The sequence below is a fragment of the Anopheles stephensi genome, chromosome 3 (genome assembly GCF_013141755.1).
Source record: "Anopheles stephensi strain Indian chromosome 3, UCI_ANSTEP_V1.0, whole genome shotgun sequence".
NCBI classification, from domain to species: Eukaryota; Metazoa; Arthropoda; class Insecta; order Diptera; family Culicidae; genus Anopheles; species Anopheles stephensi.
The window spans coordinates 46,724,563-46,743,580 of NC_050203.1; the positions used below are offsets into that span (position 1 = coordinate 46,724,563).

The 19,018-nt window shown below is 48.1% G+C and overlaps 1 protein-coding gene across 2 annotated transcripts; it reads right to left on the minus strand.

Moving 5' to 3' along the window:
* Positions 1 to 947: 947 nt before the first annotated feature.
* Positions 948 to 18,801, minus strand: LOC118511203. Of its 2 annotated transcripts, none has more exons than XM_036053983.1 (9): positions 18,159 to 18,801; positions 11,877 to 12,424; positions 11,027 to 11,785; positions 5,381 to 10,955; positions 5,097 to 5,302; positions 4,741 to 5,025; positions 4,370 to 4,647; positions 4,158 to 4,260; positions 948 to 4,075 (listed from the first exon to the last, which is right to left on the minus strand). In XM_036053983.1, exons 2-9 carry the CDS (start codon positions 12,131 to 12,133, stop codon positions 3,889 to 3,891), a joined length of 7,650 nt encoding a protein of 2,549 aa, XP_035909876.1. In that variant the 5' UTR covers positions 12,134 to 12,424; positions 18,159 to 18,801; the 3' UTR covers positions 948 to 3,888. The 2 variants fall into 2 exon arrangements, with proteins under 2 accessions (XP_035909876.1, XP_035909875.1); XM_036053982.1 differs by lacking the exon at positions 18,159 to 18,801 and adding an exon at positions 13,446 to 14,149 and having other exon boundaries at positions 968 to 4,075.
* Between the last annotated feature and the right edge of the window lie 217 nt (positions 18,802 to 19,018).

Below are 19,018 nucleotides of genomic sequence, written 5' to 3' on the forward strand. Positions count from 1 at the left end.
CGGTACGATCTGCGATGAGGATGAGGATGCGATCGCACCTTTAAAGTCATCCCAAAACCTCACCTTTCAGGATTCAAAAGTCAGCACCGATACTTATATGCATAGTACATAGATATTGAAATACGCTCAAGGACGTTGGCCGCCTGAGAAAACTTCTCCCAGCTTCTTAGCTGCGATGTATGGAAGGACAATGGAAGAGTCAGTACAATCAGGAACTCTGCGAGTGTAGAGAATGCCTGACTCGCCTGGAATGTACATGTCATCCAGCGTAAAGATATATACAACGGCGGTAGAGGATGAGTGAGTGGTACCAAGGGTTGATAGTAAGTAAGTAAGTAAGTAAGTAAGTAAGTAAGTAAGTAAGTAAGTAAGTAAGTAAGTAAGTAAGTAAGTAAGTAAGTAAGTAAGTAAGTAAGTAAGTAAGTAAGTAAGTAAGTAAGTAAGTAAGTAAGTAAGTAAGTAAGTAAGTAAGTAAGTAAGTAAGTAAGTAAGTAAGTAAGTAAGTAAGTAAGTAAGTAAGTAAGTAAGTAAGTAAGTAAGTAAGTAAGTAAGTAAGTAAGTAAGTAAGTAAGTAAGTAAGTAAGTAAGTAAGTAAGTAAGTAAGTAAGTAAGTAAGTAAGTAAGTAAGTAAGTAAGTAAGTAAGTAAGTAAGTAAGTAAGTAAGTAAGTAAGTAAGTAAGTAAGTAAGTAAGTAAGTAAGTAAGTAAGTAAGTAAGTAAGTAAGTAAGTAAGTAAGTAAGTAAGTAAGTAAGTAAGTAAGTAAGTAAGTAAGTAAGTAAGTAAGTAAGTAAGTAAGTAAGTAAGTAAGTAAGTAAGTAAGTAAGTAAGTAAGTAAGTAAGTAAGTAAGTAAGTAAGTAAGTAAGTAAGTAAGTAAGTAAGTAAGTAAGTAAGTAAGTAAGTAAGTAAGTAAGTAAGTAAGTACGTAAGTAAGCAGTTACCTAAACCGTTTTACCGTATTTGTATGCATTTATTTCAATCAATCATTTATTTATTCCTGTTTGCTTTGACTTATTTGGCTCGGTAGTGTTTTTGTATGCCGTCTGTTTCGTAACACGCAAAAACACACACACACCGACACAAGCTTGAATATTTTCTAGTGTTTGTTTGTTTGTTTGTTCAGTTTCAGTTTTCAGCTGCAATACATATTCTACTAGTTTTGCATAAGTTTCCTAATTTGTTAATCAAGTATGTTTTACCAGTCCTGAGATTTTCTTACACTCTCAACATTTAAGCCACAATTGCTTCCTCCTCTCCCTCCCTCCCGTCGTGTAGCGTGTTTAGCAAATGTTGTTCGGCGCTCTCTGCATTAGGAGTAGTGGTGCGTGCGGATGGTGTCCCCGTGTCCGTCACGACACAACAGAGGAGCGAAGACCATCGTACCACACCACACCGTCGACTTGATCGTTACTTCTACTAGGTGTTTCATATTTCTTAGTTTAGTGTCAGCTAATGTTAAGCTTTTAATGATGTATTTATCGTTTTATCATATTACCATTATTAGTGCGTGATTATTACCTTCGTTACAATTGCTATTAGAGTTAGTAGTTACACCGTACGGCGACGGCTGTTGTGGAAAGCGATCCTCATCCTTCCCCCGGGGGGCGATGAATCGATGACGCACGCATTATGCATATTAAACTAGACTGTTGAAGGAAAATGTTTACCAAGCATATTGGCGCTACGTTAACGATCGTCGTGATCGTGACTGTATAGTGGTAAGAATGTTTCAAGTCTTTCTCGTTTGTAGTTAGTAGCAACCACCTTTGCTCGGTACGTGGAAACTGAACTGAGAAGCCAATTGCTTGTTGTATTGTCTATCTATACTATTTGCGTCTTTGTAATACTGATAAAAATCATGTTTAGTATACAGTGTGCTGTGTTCGGCTGCTTGAACGATAGCGCTGGCTAGTAAATAAGTGGCTAAACCTGCCACTTGGTTACACTTTCACCGGGGCCAATTTGGAAAACGGAAAGATCAAACCTCTATTGCACGTTTGCGGCTCCCTAAACCTTTTAAAGAATTGTATCGTTCTAAGGAAGTGTGGGCTTGGTTATCGTGTGTCATTCACCAGCAGCTCGCAGAGAACCACACAATTGTTTTACTACGTTTCTTTGACTACGGAACGGATTTAGTTCAATTAGATTTGTTGCTTCACACATGCTTCCTAACGCTAAGGAGGTAGATACAAAATAATGATAATTGTTAACCTTTCGTGAAGCAAACTAACACAATAATAACTATAAACCAATCCAAGTACAAAGGCCTAACAAAGAAAAATTGAAATAAAATGATCAAAAACAGTCCTTTTTCGCACGTACAATTAACGTCATTACTAATTTTATAACAAAATCTCACTGCTTTAATCTCTGAACTCTTGTCTTCCCACATGCAAGCAAACCCATTGCAATGCAGCTTTGTTTCTTCTCGTGTCTTGTCCCCTGCTAACTTTACATCTCTTCAATTTTGCTGCTGCTTTCGGATTTTTACACAAAGCCGATCGAACGACATACACACAAACACATGTGTGTGTGTGTGAACTTTTACTGGGATTGTTGTGGCACGTAAGTAAATGCGTCAGTTGGAATTGCTACTAATTTGCGTACTTTAACGGGGGCTTGCTTCCTTTTGTCACATAGTTTCTCTATTGGTTACAGATGACCGTATGGTATTTATGGATGTATCTTATAACATCCCATTTCAGATGCAGCGCATTGAAACGCACGTGCTGCGCCTAACTTTATTTGGTATTTGGCAATCCTGTTGTTTCGGTTCACTAATTGCTATATTCAACAACGGTCTTCCTCCTATCGATTGGCATCTGTATGCATAGTCCATGCACCCAATCTCGCAAGATGCGCGCGAATGTCGTTTGTCGATTAGAATTATCTATTTCTTTGTATCGATAGTTTGGGAACATTGTAGCTTCCTCGTAGAAACAAGCTATAGCCCGTGCATTTGCTCAAATCAAATCAACCACCAAGACTACCGCGGCTACCGATGATGGCTACCGCGACACCACCAGCGGTCACTCTGTTGGTGGACTGTGTGGGTGGAGTGTATGTAATGCAATAAATTGAGATCAATTCCGAGTAGTATTCGTTTTAGGCGTGTTTTGTTTTTTAAATGGCAAAAATTGGGACTGTGCAGTGTGTTCATAAAGTTTTGCCAAGCCTTGCCACCGAAAAACAGGGCGTAAAGTCTTGGGAGCTGATTGTAAGAAAGAGCTTCCTTTACGATATGCCGCATAAGCAGAAGGACATGGTTTAAAACTCCAGATGAAATTAGAGACAAAGAGAGCACAAGAAGAGAGAGAAAGAAAGAGAGGATGCGGGCGTCGTATGAAGTAAAAAGCTCGTAAATCACATTAAAAATAAGCAACGCACAGAACAGAAAGGAAAGGACAGAGAAAAGGCCACATAAATAACAAGTTAATGCGCTGCAGCAAAGTAAGCATAATATTACGACAAATAAAATAGCCAAAAAAAAACAATGAACAAAGAGTTGTAAGAGAAATAAAAAGAGTTACTAACATTATAATACTGCTATCATCATTGTCTCATTGCCTATTCTTAACGTCTACTAACAGGGATTCGGAACTAGTTAGGTAATCTTAAAGGGGGGTTCGATCAGGAAGTTTGAAATACACACGAAATCTACTTTACATACCCAAACGGCATCGTTGTGGGGGTGCCGGATTAGAAAGTATGATACAGCAAACCATACGCTAACACGAAGCGAGAGCTAAGGATGCAACGCAAAAGACGCATCGAGAAATTCATTACCCTAGCTAAATACAATAAAATCACTGTTGAGACGGTCGGCAAAAAGCAAACCCAGTAGAACGTGAATCATGGCTTGGTGCACGGTTTTAGAAAAGGGTTTAGTTTTAGACAAATTGAAAACGTTGTCGAACTTGCCGGACCAGCTTCTTCTTGCCCTTGTAGGCTATTGTAATGTTTTCAATCAGACGGGAAAAGTGAGCCGGCCCGTCGCGCGCCAGCATGAAGGTGTCACGCGCTTTGCTCAGGAAGTCAATGAAATCACTGTAATGACGCGGCGAGATGTGGGACAATCTGGTGGAATGGAAATGAGCGCATTAGTAAAATCGAGCATGTACGACAGATCTCTCAAGACAGATCGTTTCGTCTAAAGTACCTTGAATGTGTGGTATTGACGTATGCAGAAACGGCAGCTTCCAGCAACTGATTTAACGGTTCACGGTCGTAGCTCAACTTGATGCACTGTCTCAAGTTATTACCTGCAATTAAATAGTTTAAGAGAAATTGTTTTGAAAAAGCTTCAATATGAAAAACCTAAACCAATCGTAATGATTGGTTGCTCGGTCTAGAGTCAACAAGCATTCTTACCTCGTGCACCGTGAGCGCTAAAATTGTGCAGCCCGGGTGTGGGAACGCTGCAACGTCTCAGTATATCCGACAGCACTGTGGCACACTGCACATTCTTTATCACCAGCGGTATCATCTTCGACAATTCTGTCTTGCCAAGCGAGTGCGATAACGCACACGCCCAATGTATATCGTTGATAGCCGGATGTGTGTCTTGGTTGTAGGCCAGCTGGACGTTTTTCATGGCGAGCATAGCTAAATTGTAGGCGCGTGCTGGATATCCCCGATGCTCCATGTACCTATGCACGACAGACAATATGCATATGATTAACAATCATGGTCAGATTGGAGGGCTCCGGCAGAACCGACCGCCGGTTACTATCTACACGTACCGAGCAATAGTGAACAGCTGACTAGAGGTCATGATGTGTGTCGCAGCATCTATTACTATATGATATGCTGTTTCGAAGGCCATCGCATCGTTCTCGCACAACGTTAGCGCATTCAGGGCACAGTTCGGTGGATCTTTCGTAGCACACTGCAGTGCCAACGTTCGGGCACAGTTGGACAACTCGTCCTGCTGACGGAAGTTCAAATTCAGTCTCATGATCGTCGAATGTGACATGATAGTTGTTGCTACTGGCCCCGTTGCTTCCGTTGGTGTAAACAGATGGTACCTACGGAGGTTGAGAGAGTGCGGAGTTTAGGAGGGGTTACAGACTCCCAATCGAGATCGAGATTTATTTACCAATTTTGCATGATGGACATGAGCGCATCAATGCCGACGTGGGACGCACAGGTTACCAGCCAGCGAACCATTTCACGTCGACGCCAGTTGAGGCACGTCAGCGTCATGCGCATCACCTGCAGTCCCAATTCGAATGCCACTCCGAGCAAGGTTTGGCTGCGCGGCCCGTTCTCTGGTGTAGCAAAGCGGAACGCATCTTGGGCGAGCTGTCGTGTGAATAATCAAATATAATTAACTTCAACTAATACGAGACAACAGAAATACAAAAAAGGATCTTTTTGTACCTTGAACAGATGCGACGAGCTGTGTATGTTGCGGCGCGCATTCTGCAGCACCGCGGACAAACGTTTGGTGTCGCCCTTTGCCGCACTCAGCATTGTTGAGCTGAGCGAGCACTGTTGCGTCTCCAGGTGGCCCAGCGTCCACCAGCGCGGATAGGGCGAATGCATGAAGTTGTTGTGCTGCAGCTCTATACCGTTGACCGACGCACCCTCGTTGATGTTCTCCAGTATGGGGAAGCGCATGGCCCGCAGCCCAATTTCGAACGCCAAATCGGAATGCTGATTTAGCAACGAGGCAAACAGGAAGCGAGCCAGTGTGTGCATCGGCACCGACTCGGGATGTATCATCTCACCCAAACCACTCGTTGGGCCACCGTCCAACAGCTGTACGCTTAGCTTGCGCAGAATGCCAACCAGCACCGAGTCGAGGTCGATGCTGCGCAGTCGCTGTATCAGCTGATCCTGCTGCTTGCAGATGACGTGCTGCGCGTACAGCCCGTGTGGCATGATGCGTTGCTTGCTTAACGCCAGAATGGCCGCCTCGAACGCGAGCGTCAGGTATGTTTCGTGCCGGTCGGCTGAGTCCGCAATCGGGAGATGGCGATACTTTGGAGCGATGATGTTGACATCCTCCGGCGAGGCCGCCGATCCACCTGCACCGCTGCCACCAGGACCACCGGCGGCACCACCCCCGTTACCAGCATCATACGCCATGCGGCTCATCTCGTTCATCTGAACAGTGACCGCCTCCGGTATTAAGGAGGCTTCCGTCAAGCAATCGAAAATGCATGCGATGGCGTCGAGAGGAAATTCCACCTCACATCCCACACTGCAGTCGATGCATTTCGACAGGCAATTCGGCTTCCGGTTCACCTTTATGGGTTCAAGCAACGACGAAGAGGTGATCGTGGAGTTTGACGATCCGCTCGAAGAACCACTTGCACGACTAGGCCCGGCTTGTGAACTGCCAAGCGAACTGCTGCTGCAAGTACCGCTGCTTCCGCTGCCAATGCTGGCGTGCTTATGTTTTCCCAGCGCCAGAGGGCAATCGTCCTTGTGTTGATGATGCTGCTGCACGGACATCATGTCGCAGTCGGTTCCACTAAACGAACCTATCATTGAACGATCGTACGACTGTGACGCCATCGAGGTAGACGGCATTGGTGGTTGCGCATGACCGTGGCCAGACGATGGACCGGCCATCCCGTACAATCCACCATTGTTGTACATTGCCGACTGCGGTACACCAGTGGCGTGCATAGCACATCCGCCACACGTCGCAGATGGTACGTACGACGGACCGGGCAGCGGTGGCTGCGGCTTGTGCTGTGAATGCACGTTGTGCTGGGCAATTGCCAACGAGCAACACATGGGTTTCACGCAACAGGATACCGTTGTGCTCATGGAAGGTACTCCAACATTGGCATCGGTCGGATGACATGATGGTGGTGGTGCTGCTGCTGCTGCTGTAGAGTGGCTTGGAGCCGTAGATGACAGTGATTCCTCCTTATGGATTGGACAGTTACATTTCGTTTGAAATGAGGAAGAAGAGCTAGCTGCCGAAGCCGAAGACGATGAGGAAGACTTCGATGTTGAAGCAGTTATCGGTGCGGACGTTACGATTGGACCGGCGCCATTGGAGCTGCCGGATGTAGTGAGTGACGAGGCCGTTGTTACCGTTACCGATGACTGTGTGCTAGTAGCAGACAATGACGGATCCGCCCCTGGGACTGCGAGTGTTCGGGAAGAAGATGGCCCCGGACCTGGACACGAAGGAGGAGGTTGACGAATTCCTACTGGAACCATCATTCCGGCGGTACCAGAGGACGCAGCATGATGCGGATTTTGTAGCTGCTGCTGCTGCTGCTGCTGGTGATGATGGTGATGATGATGGTGCGGATGTTGATGATGGTTGTGGTGGTGGTGTGGATGAGTGGGTGGAACATTGGGAAACTTCATGTAGCGAAAATCTCGACTGCAGTGAGGCTGCTGTGCCTGATTTACGGACGCTTGTTGCTGTGAGGAACTCGCCGAGCAATGCGGTATTTTACGATACAGTTCATGGGGAGGCTGCGGTTGAATTAAGCCCGGACCGCTGGGACCAGCAGCAAGGAAGTGGTTGCATTTTGACGAGCTGCAAATCATGCCACTTGAATTGCGATGGATTCGCTGATGCTGGGAAACGACAACTGACGCCGAAGACGACATTGGCGGTACAGGTGGAGGTGGATGATGGCTGTGGTGGGCACTGGTGACGCCTCCATGCGAGGGACCAGCCAGCGGACCATTGTGCTTCAGGGAAGATGCACCAGAACCGACGGATTCGTAGTAACACTTAATTTGGATGCATTTGGAACAGTCTTTCTTCATTGCTGGCACCGGGGGCGCATGCGGCGGGTGGAGATCCTGCATCATCGGTGCGGGAGGTGGTGGCGGAGCCGGAAAGTGCGCCGAGCTTTGCGATTGATGACGGTGCGACTGGCATTGACATCCGGCCTTTATCCCAGATGACGTAGATGCTTGCGGTTGGTGTTGCTGCTGCTGCTGCAACAAATGCTGCTGCTGTTGATGGTGGTGGTGGTGCTGCTGCTGCTGGTGATGCTGTTGCTGAATCATTTGCTGTTGTTGGATTGAAGCAGAAGATGACGATGGCAACGGAGGGGGTGGTGGCGGCGGAGGTAACAAGGAATGGTGCATATGTTTGGAAGTGTTTGCCTCTTTCCGACACGAAGAAGCTTCGGCCGACGCAACTCGCGAAGGGCCACATTTACAGCGTGGGCCTGCACTGGATGATCCCGATCCAGAACTAGATGTCCCAGCCACAGGCTGCGGTTGCTCGGCAGCGCTTGTTTGCGACGGAGGTAACTTTGGTTTGTGGCGAAGCCAGAGCGCCTGTGCTTCGCGCTGGATTTCACGCATCGTTCGCACAACGCTGACGGACAATCGCAGTGCCGCTTCCATGTGGCCATGCGAGCGCAACGAATCGATTCTTGCTGCAGTCATCGAAATTTTCTCATGCCACAGCGGCTGACCGTTTGCATTGAAGTTGGATTTCACACTCGGGTGGTTTGCGACCGGAGCTTTGCTAGAACCGGCAATCTGCACCGAATTGCGACTGGACAGCTTATAGCTGTCCGACTCAAGGATGCGCTTCAGGTGTTCATTCTCCCAGGACATGTTTACCGCGTCGAGCGCCTTGTGGAAAATGGTACGAGGTGTTTTGTTGCCATTTTTGCTGACCCACGAACCATTGTTTAATTTGAGACGTTTGCATGGCCGTCCACCGACAGTCGCATTTCCATCACCGGCGTTTACTGGTTTAGCACGAGCCTCCGCGGACGCTGCTCCGTTGAGGCCGGAACCACCGGCCACGCCAGCTCCATCATCCGTACTGATGCGCCTCGCTGCGCTAGGTCCAGCTTCTGCGTCCACATCTGTGTCGTCCGCATCTTCCTTCGATCTCTTCACCCCATGCGAAGAGGAACTAGCGCTTGGTCCCGCTTCATTTTCCTCTTGCCTTGCTTTCTTGCACGCAGATTTTTCTTTGCCCACCTCTTCATCACACTCATCGCAATCATCGTGAGCAGCATTGCTTAATGCAGCATTGGAAGACATTCCAGCGGAGGAGGGGTTAGCATCTACCTCCAGAGTGTTGATACGGGAATGATTCAAACCCGACGGTCCGGCTTTCTCAAAGTCCAGTTCCACCTCTTTCTGGTGCTCATCCACAATGGTTAGCATCGACGAGCTAGACGAAGAGGACGACGACGAGGAAGAAAAAGAAGCTCCGGCCATCGCTTCAATCGCCTCATCGTTCGAACCCAACTTTAAAGTGCCGGTCTTAGAGGTTCCGCTCGCGACCGCCATGTCGATATCTTTCGAAAGTTCAATACAATCCTGATTGGCATCCTCGTTCACATCGAAATTACGTGCACTTACACTCGCCGGTATCGACACATTTCCACCTGCGGTTGCCGCAGCGACACAATCGAAAAATTTCTTCGGCTTTATGTCGTCCAAAAACACGGGCCGATTGCATTCGCATTTGTCCTCCCCACAGATGCAGGGACTCTGGAAGAAGCCTACGTTTGCTCCACTAGATTTGGAGCTACCGGCACCGGCACTGCTGCCAACACCGCTCACTCGACCCACCACACCACCGGCAGCCGACGGTGCTCCATCGACATCCATCGATTCTCGTGAGCTGTCGTCGTTTTCTGGCATCATTTCCGGCAGCCGATGTCCATCCTCGGGGACGTTCATCAGATTCAGGTTCATGAAATCGCGCACCTCGCCATCTTCGTCCCGATGCTTCCTGCTCGGACCGGGTTCTGCGCCGTCGGCAAAGTTGATATCCTGCAGAATGTTGTGCACTTGATCGACTACATCCTCCTCCATCCCATTGTCGTCTTCTCTACGCCTATCCGCCTCTTCATCATCGTGATGGTGATCGTCCTCGTCGTCGTGGTCGTTAATGGCACCTCCGTTTTCGTTGAGGTCTTCCTCCTCATCCTGCCCATTGTTGCCAGCACCCTCCTCTTCGTTCGCATCATCCATCTCATCGTCGGAATCGGAATCCGTCTCCGAGCTATCGTACTGGTCGTTATGATGATTATTGCCACCCCGATTCCCATTATCCCCGTTACGATTCTTCAACGCACCGTACCGATGATTGTTGTAGTGATTGCGATTCGGATTGTCGTGACCTCCTCCACCGTTAGGCGCATTGTTGTGCTGCTGCTGATGCTGGTGTGGCTGATGGTGATGATTGTAGTACATCATGTTGCGCAGATTATTTTCACGAAAGAATCGGTTCCGATCACGCTCCCGTTCACGATTCGAGCGATCGCGCACGCTTTCGCGGCTAGACGAAGGTGACGTGCGCAGGTCCGGATCCTCTTGTGGGCACACCTCACTCTTGGACCACTTCTCCAGCAGTGACTTCCAGTGCATCCGCTCGCCATGCGATGATTTCGGGTTCAGCACTATGCACACCCACAAGGCACCGAGTTGATCCCACAGCTGACGGCATTTCTCCGTCATCGGTGTGCCATGGTTTTTCCACAATACCAACCGTGGATCGCTTAGGAACTGCTCCGTGATCAGTGTCAGCATACGGGCACCGTTCGAGTCTTGGGCGCGCAACATCTCCCGCACCTTACCGAACAGCGAATTTAGATGCTTGCTGCTGTAGTAATAGCTACCCTGGCCGAGATAAGTCTTGACCGCTTCGCAAACCTGCGTTTCGTCGAGATGCCACGAATGGTCGTCATCCTTGGATGCGCCGGCCGTTGGATCCGGAGCGCCACAGATCGAATTGATTTCGGACCGTTGCTGCAATATCTCATCCGCCAGACGCTGGGCCGTCGGCAACACTTCCGTGTGATGTTCGGCGATCAGGTATTGGATGAACTTTTGCAACTGCTGTCGGTTCATCTGCAGCAGCGTCTCGGATATAGGAACTCTTAGTTTCACCGAATCGGCATTTCGTATGCGGTACAGGGCTAAGGCGACCACATGATGGCACCAAAAGATGTCCTTCGTGTCGCAACTGCACGTCACGGACGTTATCTTGCATCTGCAACAAACGGTTACGTTATTAGCTTCATGGTTGCACCAACACATGCACGCAATGGCAATACTACTTACCGATCGAAGCTGACGGACACTTTAAATTTCTTATTTTCCTCCATTCCCCCTCCGTTTGATCCACCCTGGCCGCCGAGGGAGATATTGTTGAACGCATCGCGATGATCCATGTTTGCACCGTTGAAAGGTTGCTGTCCGTTCGGGGCAAGCTGCTGAGCGCCCATACCGATCGGTTGCTGTGCAACTACCACCATGTGCGCTCCACCTGCACCCGGTGGCGGAGGAACGCCGGCAGCAGCGGCCGCGGCTGCTGCGGCGGCCACTGCTGCAGCAGCCGCCACCTGCATACCGACACCGGGCCCTGGACCTCCGCCTCCAGCCGCCCCACCTTGCGGTTGTACTTGATGCACGAGGGCAGGTGCGGGCGGCGGTGGGGATAGCGGTGGAGCATGGTGGTTTTGATGCGGATGGTGTTGCTGCTGTTGGTGGTGATGGTGAGCGGGATGATGCTGATGCGCATGGTGATGGTGCGGCTGCTGATGATGGTTATGGTGATGGTAATTGTTGTAAAGATTCTGGTTGGCCGGTGGCAGTGGATAGCCAAGCTCATTATTGCGGCTTCCGGAAGACGACGACGACGACGACGACGACCCTGCACTGTTGCTGTGGCGTTCGATTTGGTTCGGTGGGTGTGACCAAACGATGCCACTTAGATGAAAGCCAACCTGAAGCACGTTCTCCACACAGCCCGTTTCAACCAATTTTAATCCGGTACAGAAACTGAGGCTTTGTGATTCCACCGAGTTAATGGAGGAAACCCTACGCAAAGCAAACGACCATCAATAAACGTATTAGTTAGCTAGCGCACACATACGAAACCACTTGGTTGTTGGTTCGTTCGGACACTCACCTTGACAAGGAACTGTACATGCAGATGTCCTTTTCATTGCGCGGAAAGGACCAAAACACGATACGCCGCTGTACCGGTTCCGGGATCCGGTCGTAGCGTTCCTCGATCTTCTGGAATGGTTCATTTTGGGCCACGATCCGGGCGGTAATGTCCAGCAGCGAGTACGGTTGATGGTACGGTCCATGAGACTTTGCCGAAGTGCTACTACTTTTACTACAGTTGGACGCTTTGGCAGGATCTCGGCTGCAGTAAAACATATTTCAGCTCCTTTTAATAGCGCCTCTCCGAAGGGACAAACCAACGTTCGCAAGGCAATGTTTTGGGCAGTCGAATGTGACTTCCGAACCGAATGTTCCCTACTCCTAGACGTGACACACCACCTCGAATGATGCCTATCGGCAGCGATGCTATTATGATGCTGTAGAGCAATTTTTAGGTGCTTAACCTAACCAACCTCGATGGCAGTCGGTGTAATGGGTGCCTGGTGGTCTCCATCTTGTATCTTCGTTTAGCCGTCGTCGTACAGGATAGAATATATCTTCCCAAACCTGGCGATTGGGGATGAAAATAATGAAACAAACGTGTGAAAATTATTATAAATATTCTATCCGACAATCTAAATGACAGTAACAATTAAATAAATGATTTTTTTTCTGTAAAAAATAATGATATGAAAAAGACGAATCTCCGGGAGATGCTTATAGAAAAGAAAATTAGCATTCTACCTGGGCTGTACTTGAATGTTTAATATGCAATTAACCATTGGACTACGAGGAGCCCGAAAAATCCGAAAATTTCGCCCTCCAGACCACTATTACATCAGGAAGATGATTGATTAGAAACGAACGAGCAAATGATTGATAAAAATCACATTTCGTGGACACGTCCTGCACGATGCTGCGCCAAATTGCGACCGAAAAAGTCGTGCCGCCGCCACCAGCGGATCGGATTTTTGGAATGCAAATTAAAGCATTAAACCTTACGCTTGTTTTGTTGCTTCCTTCACTCACCCACTCACTATACGTTAGATTCTCGTACCCTTTTTACCGAGTCTTCGGTTAGGTCTACAAAGTAAGTCCACTTGAACGAATCAACGATACGCGAACACTACGTGTGCAGGGCTGTAAGCTAAAATCGATCTACTAAAATCGACCAGCTATAAGTGGAAGAAATTGAGCACTGAGATATGATTATCGTTTTCGTCTTTTTTTCTAGCCCCCCAGCACAACAGACCCCCCCGTATGGCGTCGCGTGACAAGGTCCACTCACTATCTGGAGTGTCAGTTCAGGGCAGGCAAAAAAACACGATGGCATGGAGGAGGTGGTTCCGTGTGGCAATGGTTGAAGCGGGGAGGGGAACGAAAGGGAGAGGTTTTCAAATTTTATTGATGGTCACAGGATCTCCATCTGGGTCCACACGTTTGGGAGTGTGCAAGCAAGCTTATATGCAAAAGCGTATCGAGGGGTGCCAGTATCGTAATGTCAGCCTCCACGTGCCACGAATGGTATCTCCCTGTGGTATCGGCGCACATGTAATACTATTATTTTTAATTGTAATAAAGCACGTACATATATAACGCAACGAACGGCACCTTCGGTAGCGCGCTGTCACGGTTAGCCGGTGTTTTCTTGCACCACGCGTTGGTGTTGGATCGACGAACGCCACCGGAGAACTGTCACGATACACGAGTTCCGCGCAAGGAAAGCACCCCCAGCGAAGGTGACGGTGTTCTCCACACGACAGTCCCAACCGACTGACTGCCGTACACGGGGCAGGCACAGCTTCTAGAAACCCCATGTGAGCCATAATCGAGCAGCCATTCCACAAAAATAATAATCCCCCGGTCGGTTCGGTTCCCATCATCCAAACGAAACACCACATCTAAAGTAGTCATCGTAATCGTTCAGGTCCAGTGGTGGTCTCGTCTCTTTCTCTCGTGCTTTGATTACTTCCCGACCGACGGCAGCACAGATGAGTCTACACGCCGCCTCGTCGATTCGAGGGTTGCTTTTTTATGCTCCGTTCGGCCGATTCCAATTTCCACTTGTACGTGTGTAGCGCCCGTGTAGTGGTGCACACCGTCGAACACCGTCATCGGCATCATCATCGTCATCATCATCCTTTCGCCAGTTGGAATGCTGCTGGCATGTGCATGGTGTGTGCGGCGCGCACAGGACTATCGGGAAAGAATCACCCTCCTGGACGATATGTGTGTGAGCACTTCTTCCGCGTGTCGTCATGCTAGGCACTCACCACTAGCAGCAGCTTCACCGCAGCAGCAGCAGCAGCAGCAGCCAGTCGCCAGCCATCTCGGGTCGGGTCGACCGCTAGCTAGGAGGCATATTACTTTTTATGAGCTCTCGTGAGGTAAAGAAGTTGAGCCGAAATCCGGCTCCTGAGGCCTCTTCTTGCACATCGAGTAGGCGGCGACGTGAGCATTGGCGACGCAGCATTCACACGTTCTCTCGCCCTTGCCATATGCTGCTGCGGAGTAAAGGGGCGACGAACCGGCGGCTGCGGGACAAGGAAGGCGAAATAGCCGGAGCGCAGTAAGCAGAAGGATCGAAAGAACGGATGGATGGAATGGATGGATCCGCGAGAGCATTTATAGACGGTTCAAATTGCATTGCGACGGCGCAGTGGATGTTTACATGGGAAACTTAGTGAAAACAAGCGCGTTTTTTGGGTTCCACGCTACACTGTGAAGAGAGTTGGCACACACTACGGCAACCGTAAAAACCCATTTAAGCCAACAAATGTTGTTTGATGAGGAATCGATTGAATGTTTCCTTAGGACTATGTGTATTTCTATGCTCTGTCCGCTGAGTAGAAACTGGCAGTAGGAAAAGAATAGCGCCAGAACCATTCGCATTGATTTTACCACGGTTTTTACGCAACATTAACGAACTTTTTCGATTATTTTGTACGTAAAACTGTTTAGCTTTGTGTTGAAACTGCATTTTTGCATGGGTCGCAGACATCTAATGTACATAATTGTAATACAACGAACAACTTTTCTAATCGTTTCCTACACGAAAAGGTAGCAAAAGGTGAACGTTCCTTTTTTCGATGATTCGTCTAATCGACATAAATACCGGACCAATCCGCCAGTCCAGACTGGAGGAGAACCGAATAAAGGTGGCGCAGAAAGAACCTATCATCATCGTCATCTTCATCTACGGGTTTCCCTTCCAGGTCGACAGGATCATGCTGGGCACTTTTTTATGCTCTTCCTGCGAGAACCGAACGTTACGAACGGCTGTTGTTAGCACGGATGGAGTTCGTTCGTGGGCATTGTAAACACATGTTCTTCTCATCCTCCCATCACCACCCCTCTCCACACCACCCATTTACCGGCCGATCCCATTTCCTCCGTGTTTGCACTATGCCGTCTCTTCAGAGCCTCAATTTTTGTTCTTCGGCGAGAGAGCAGGAAGGAGCAATGCTAAAGTGTACACGGCATTGCGAGCGAGAAAATCCATCGCAGCATGCTGCTAACTAAACAACCAACATCGCGGCCTGCTGCCCCGTCGTAACCAGGGTCTGTGTGTATGTGTAGCGAAAGGGAAATAAAAACCCATTTGTGTATGTCAAAGATTAAAAGCTATCATTTGATCGCACACACAGGCCCTCGGTCGGTTGCGAGAGAGTGTGAGAACACGGACGACACACACAGAACCAATTTTTTGTTGTTGAGTATACCAATTCTTCTCCTTCAGAAGCTGCCGGAAAGTAGTTTCGCCTTGTAAAATGGTTCACTAATGCGTTTAGAACGACCGTAAAAGGAAAATTCCCATCAAACAGCAGAACGACGAACCTGATTCGATTTTCGTTCGACATTAGCGATATTCCTCTTTTTCACGTGCAGGTAAACGCAAGTATCATATTCTCTCGTTGCCAAAGAGATACGATATACGCAGGCTAATATGCTACAAACTGGACAAGGACAAGCATCCTAGCATAAGCATAGCATAACATACATACGAACCATACGAAAGTATGCAATACAAGAGCCGGGTCTGCTGCGCGATAATAGATTCCCCGTCGCACAGCCTTCAAACGTTCTCGGCCAGCTTCCTTCCACAGATGGCACAGACGACACGGGGTAAGGTACGCACCGGTGAAACAGACACGATGCGTCGATGTGTTGGTGAAAAGCAGCAAAGCAAACATTGCGTTTTGTGTCTCGCTCTCGCTCTCTTTCATTCTGTCGCTCGCTATCACCTGCGACGGATGGACCTATTTTTTGGACGCAGGTGGCTTTCCAGACCGTGTGCGCCGATCGTTATTCTTGAATTTATCTCAATCATTGCATGAAATGGGTTTGGTCGAGAAATGGAACAAAATGTCGGCCGATCCCGGGTTGGGTCTGGGCAGATCGTTAAATTAACGTACCGTGTATTATTAAAAAATATATCTTCATGAAACGGGAAGGTTAGCCAGCCTTTTTCGGCATTCGCGTTCGGTGCTTCGATGTGCCTTGGATCGTTTTATCAAGGGGCCCTGAGAAGCTCATTTTCCGTTTGAAAACATTTTCCCTTAAGTCCCTCCCGGGGATTGCAGGCTTCCTTCATTTGTTCTTCCGCTGTGTCGGTCGGTCCTTCGCTGCGGTTTTTACCGACTACGACGTGGAGACTGCCCCTTCGCTCTTGGGGTATATTCCCAGACACGCCTAGGAAAAAGCATACATAATTGAATTTGAAATTTTGAATTCAATTTGTTCTCTATTGTTGGCCAACTTCAAAGCAATTAATATCTGTCAAGTCGGATATTATTGGGACATGCGCAGTGCGGCCCGATGGTGAACGTTATTGGACATAATAACACGGTTGCTGCGGTAGGACCATTTTTTGTTGTTGTTGCTGCTGTTCTGCGTTGCAGCAGCAACTGGGAAGAAAAATAGGTTGATAACTCCTGGACCAACGGCGAATCAGCTTTCTGCGACCGCACGTCAAACTCTACGTACCACGCACTGCATCAATCTGCCCGGGGAGTGACCGAGGGGCATCGGATTCGGCCTTAATCATTGACAAACAAACAAATGAAAACAACCCGCTGGTTGACAGACAATCGAGAAAAGTGACATTCGAGCATCGCACACGCATAAATAGCATCCGACGTGTTTGAGCGGAGGAAATTCTCTCATATTTCATTCGCCGTATGCGCTGGTATGGGTAGAAAATTAATACTCTACCCATCTCGTTCCGCTCGTTGAACTCCGGTGCCAACAAAAAAAGGTTTCCATTTCATTCTCCCGTTCGCTCTCGCTCTAACCGATCGAAAACAACAGACCCGGTGCGGTGTATTTTACTATCGCAAGTCACGCATACCACACCGTCCACATCGCTCCGTGCTATCTCGCTCTCTTTACAATACACGTTCGCTCTCTCCTCTTCGCACTGACCAAACAAGGGCTGTGTTTATGTCACCTACACTACTGCAAGCGGTATTATACGATTATACCCCGTCCCAGCAGGCCAGCAGCCAGTGTGTATGGTGCGCTAATAAAACCTTCCTTTTTATACGCACGCTTACCTGTGCAGGCCCGAACGAGACGTCCGCCCCACATCGCAGCAGGCGAGCTCGCTCACACTCTCGCACACACGCATCCCCGAAGTGCTTTGAAACGTGCAATAAAGAATTATTTACATAAATTAAAAAATAAAACACTGATCAAATAATCATAAATTTTTCCCATTTCTACGCTGCTCCAACTTTCGGAAAGGATCTATTTTCAAACGGGATATGCATAGACGGAGAAGCAGCGGACACAGCCGGAGAACATAATAATGAACGGAAAGGCGAGTTTCCTTTCCAGCAATCCAAAGAGGAAAAAATGCGTTTAACAAATTCTTCACGTTCGCCAGCGAAACAATCGCTGGTTCGTTCGTTCGTCGGAGTGGTTGACGGCAAAATAGAATATCAATTGAGCTTCTCCACCAGCCCCCGAAAGGAAAAAGTTTTCATCCATTTTATCCACACTGCATTCATTAGTTTGGGAGATGGGTTTTTTGCCTTCTTTCCGCTCGCTGTACCGAAAACGATTGTGCGTCCTCATTCTGAAAGGACCGACCGACCGACAGACCATCCCGACCGTCCGTCCGTGCGAACCGCGGGTACTGGAGGAGGGCGGTTTTACGAGGCTACAGGGCCATTTATCAAGTGTTTTTACGGCAATTGGTATCCTTTGCCGTAGCAGGCGAGTGCGAGAGCGGCACGGAGTATTGCCCACTTGGATAAATTATAGTCATATATATATCTTGCAAGTCGCACGTACGTACCTGGGGCCTGTCGTGATTGTTTGCAGACTGGTACACACCTGGAAGAAAATTCGAATACTGCTACTTTTTACACCATCGCTTTATGGGAACTGGTTATTTTGCAGAAATCACAATTCACCGAACTTCACCGCACTACGAAAAACGACCGAACCATGACATAATCAATAACATTTTCTTTCGAATCCCATTAATCGTCGGGGTACTTAAATAGCTGGCGATTAATCTCTTCCAGATGAATAATGCACCGACAGCTCCATTTGTTGTCGTTTTTTTTCACTATCTATTTCACGTCACACAATCGCAGGTCTCACTCATGCATCCACCTTGCATACACAATACGCGTGTGGTACGTGCGTATTCTTTACCATCCGAGGTAACACTTGGATTTGGTGGTCCGGAAACTATTCTCGGCCCATCATGGTACCACTATTCTTTCCCAACACAAAGAAACACACGCACGGAATGCTTTTTCTGCACCACAATGAGATAACGACGAAGCTGGTCGAGCTGGTTTGAATCACCAATTTTCTTCAATCACTGATTTCTAGCAACTCCGCATCTTGCCTACAAGAAGTCCTTTCTCGTTCTCGCTCTCCGATTGAATCACTACTGCCGAGATTCTCCTACCTGGAGGTTGCTTCGAGCTGTGTGCGTTCTGCTGTGTATGGGGGTGTGTTTGCCTGATGTTTTGACTGTTTATTTTTCTCTACTGTCAGCGCGTTTTTACCATGCAGTTGACTACTGCGTTGATGCGTCTTATTCCCCCCGCTGCGCCGGGTATTTGAGATGAAAGTGAACAAGAAATTAAATGTGCCACATCATTTATGACTGGATTTTTGAATGTTGTTTTCATTGCCACT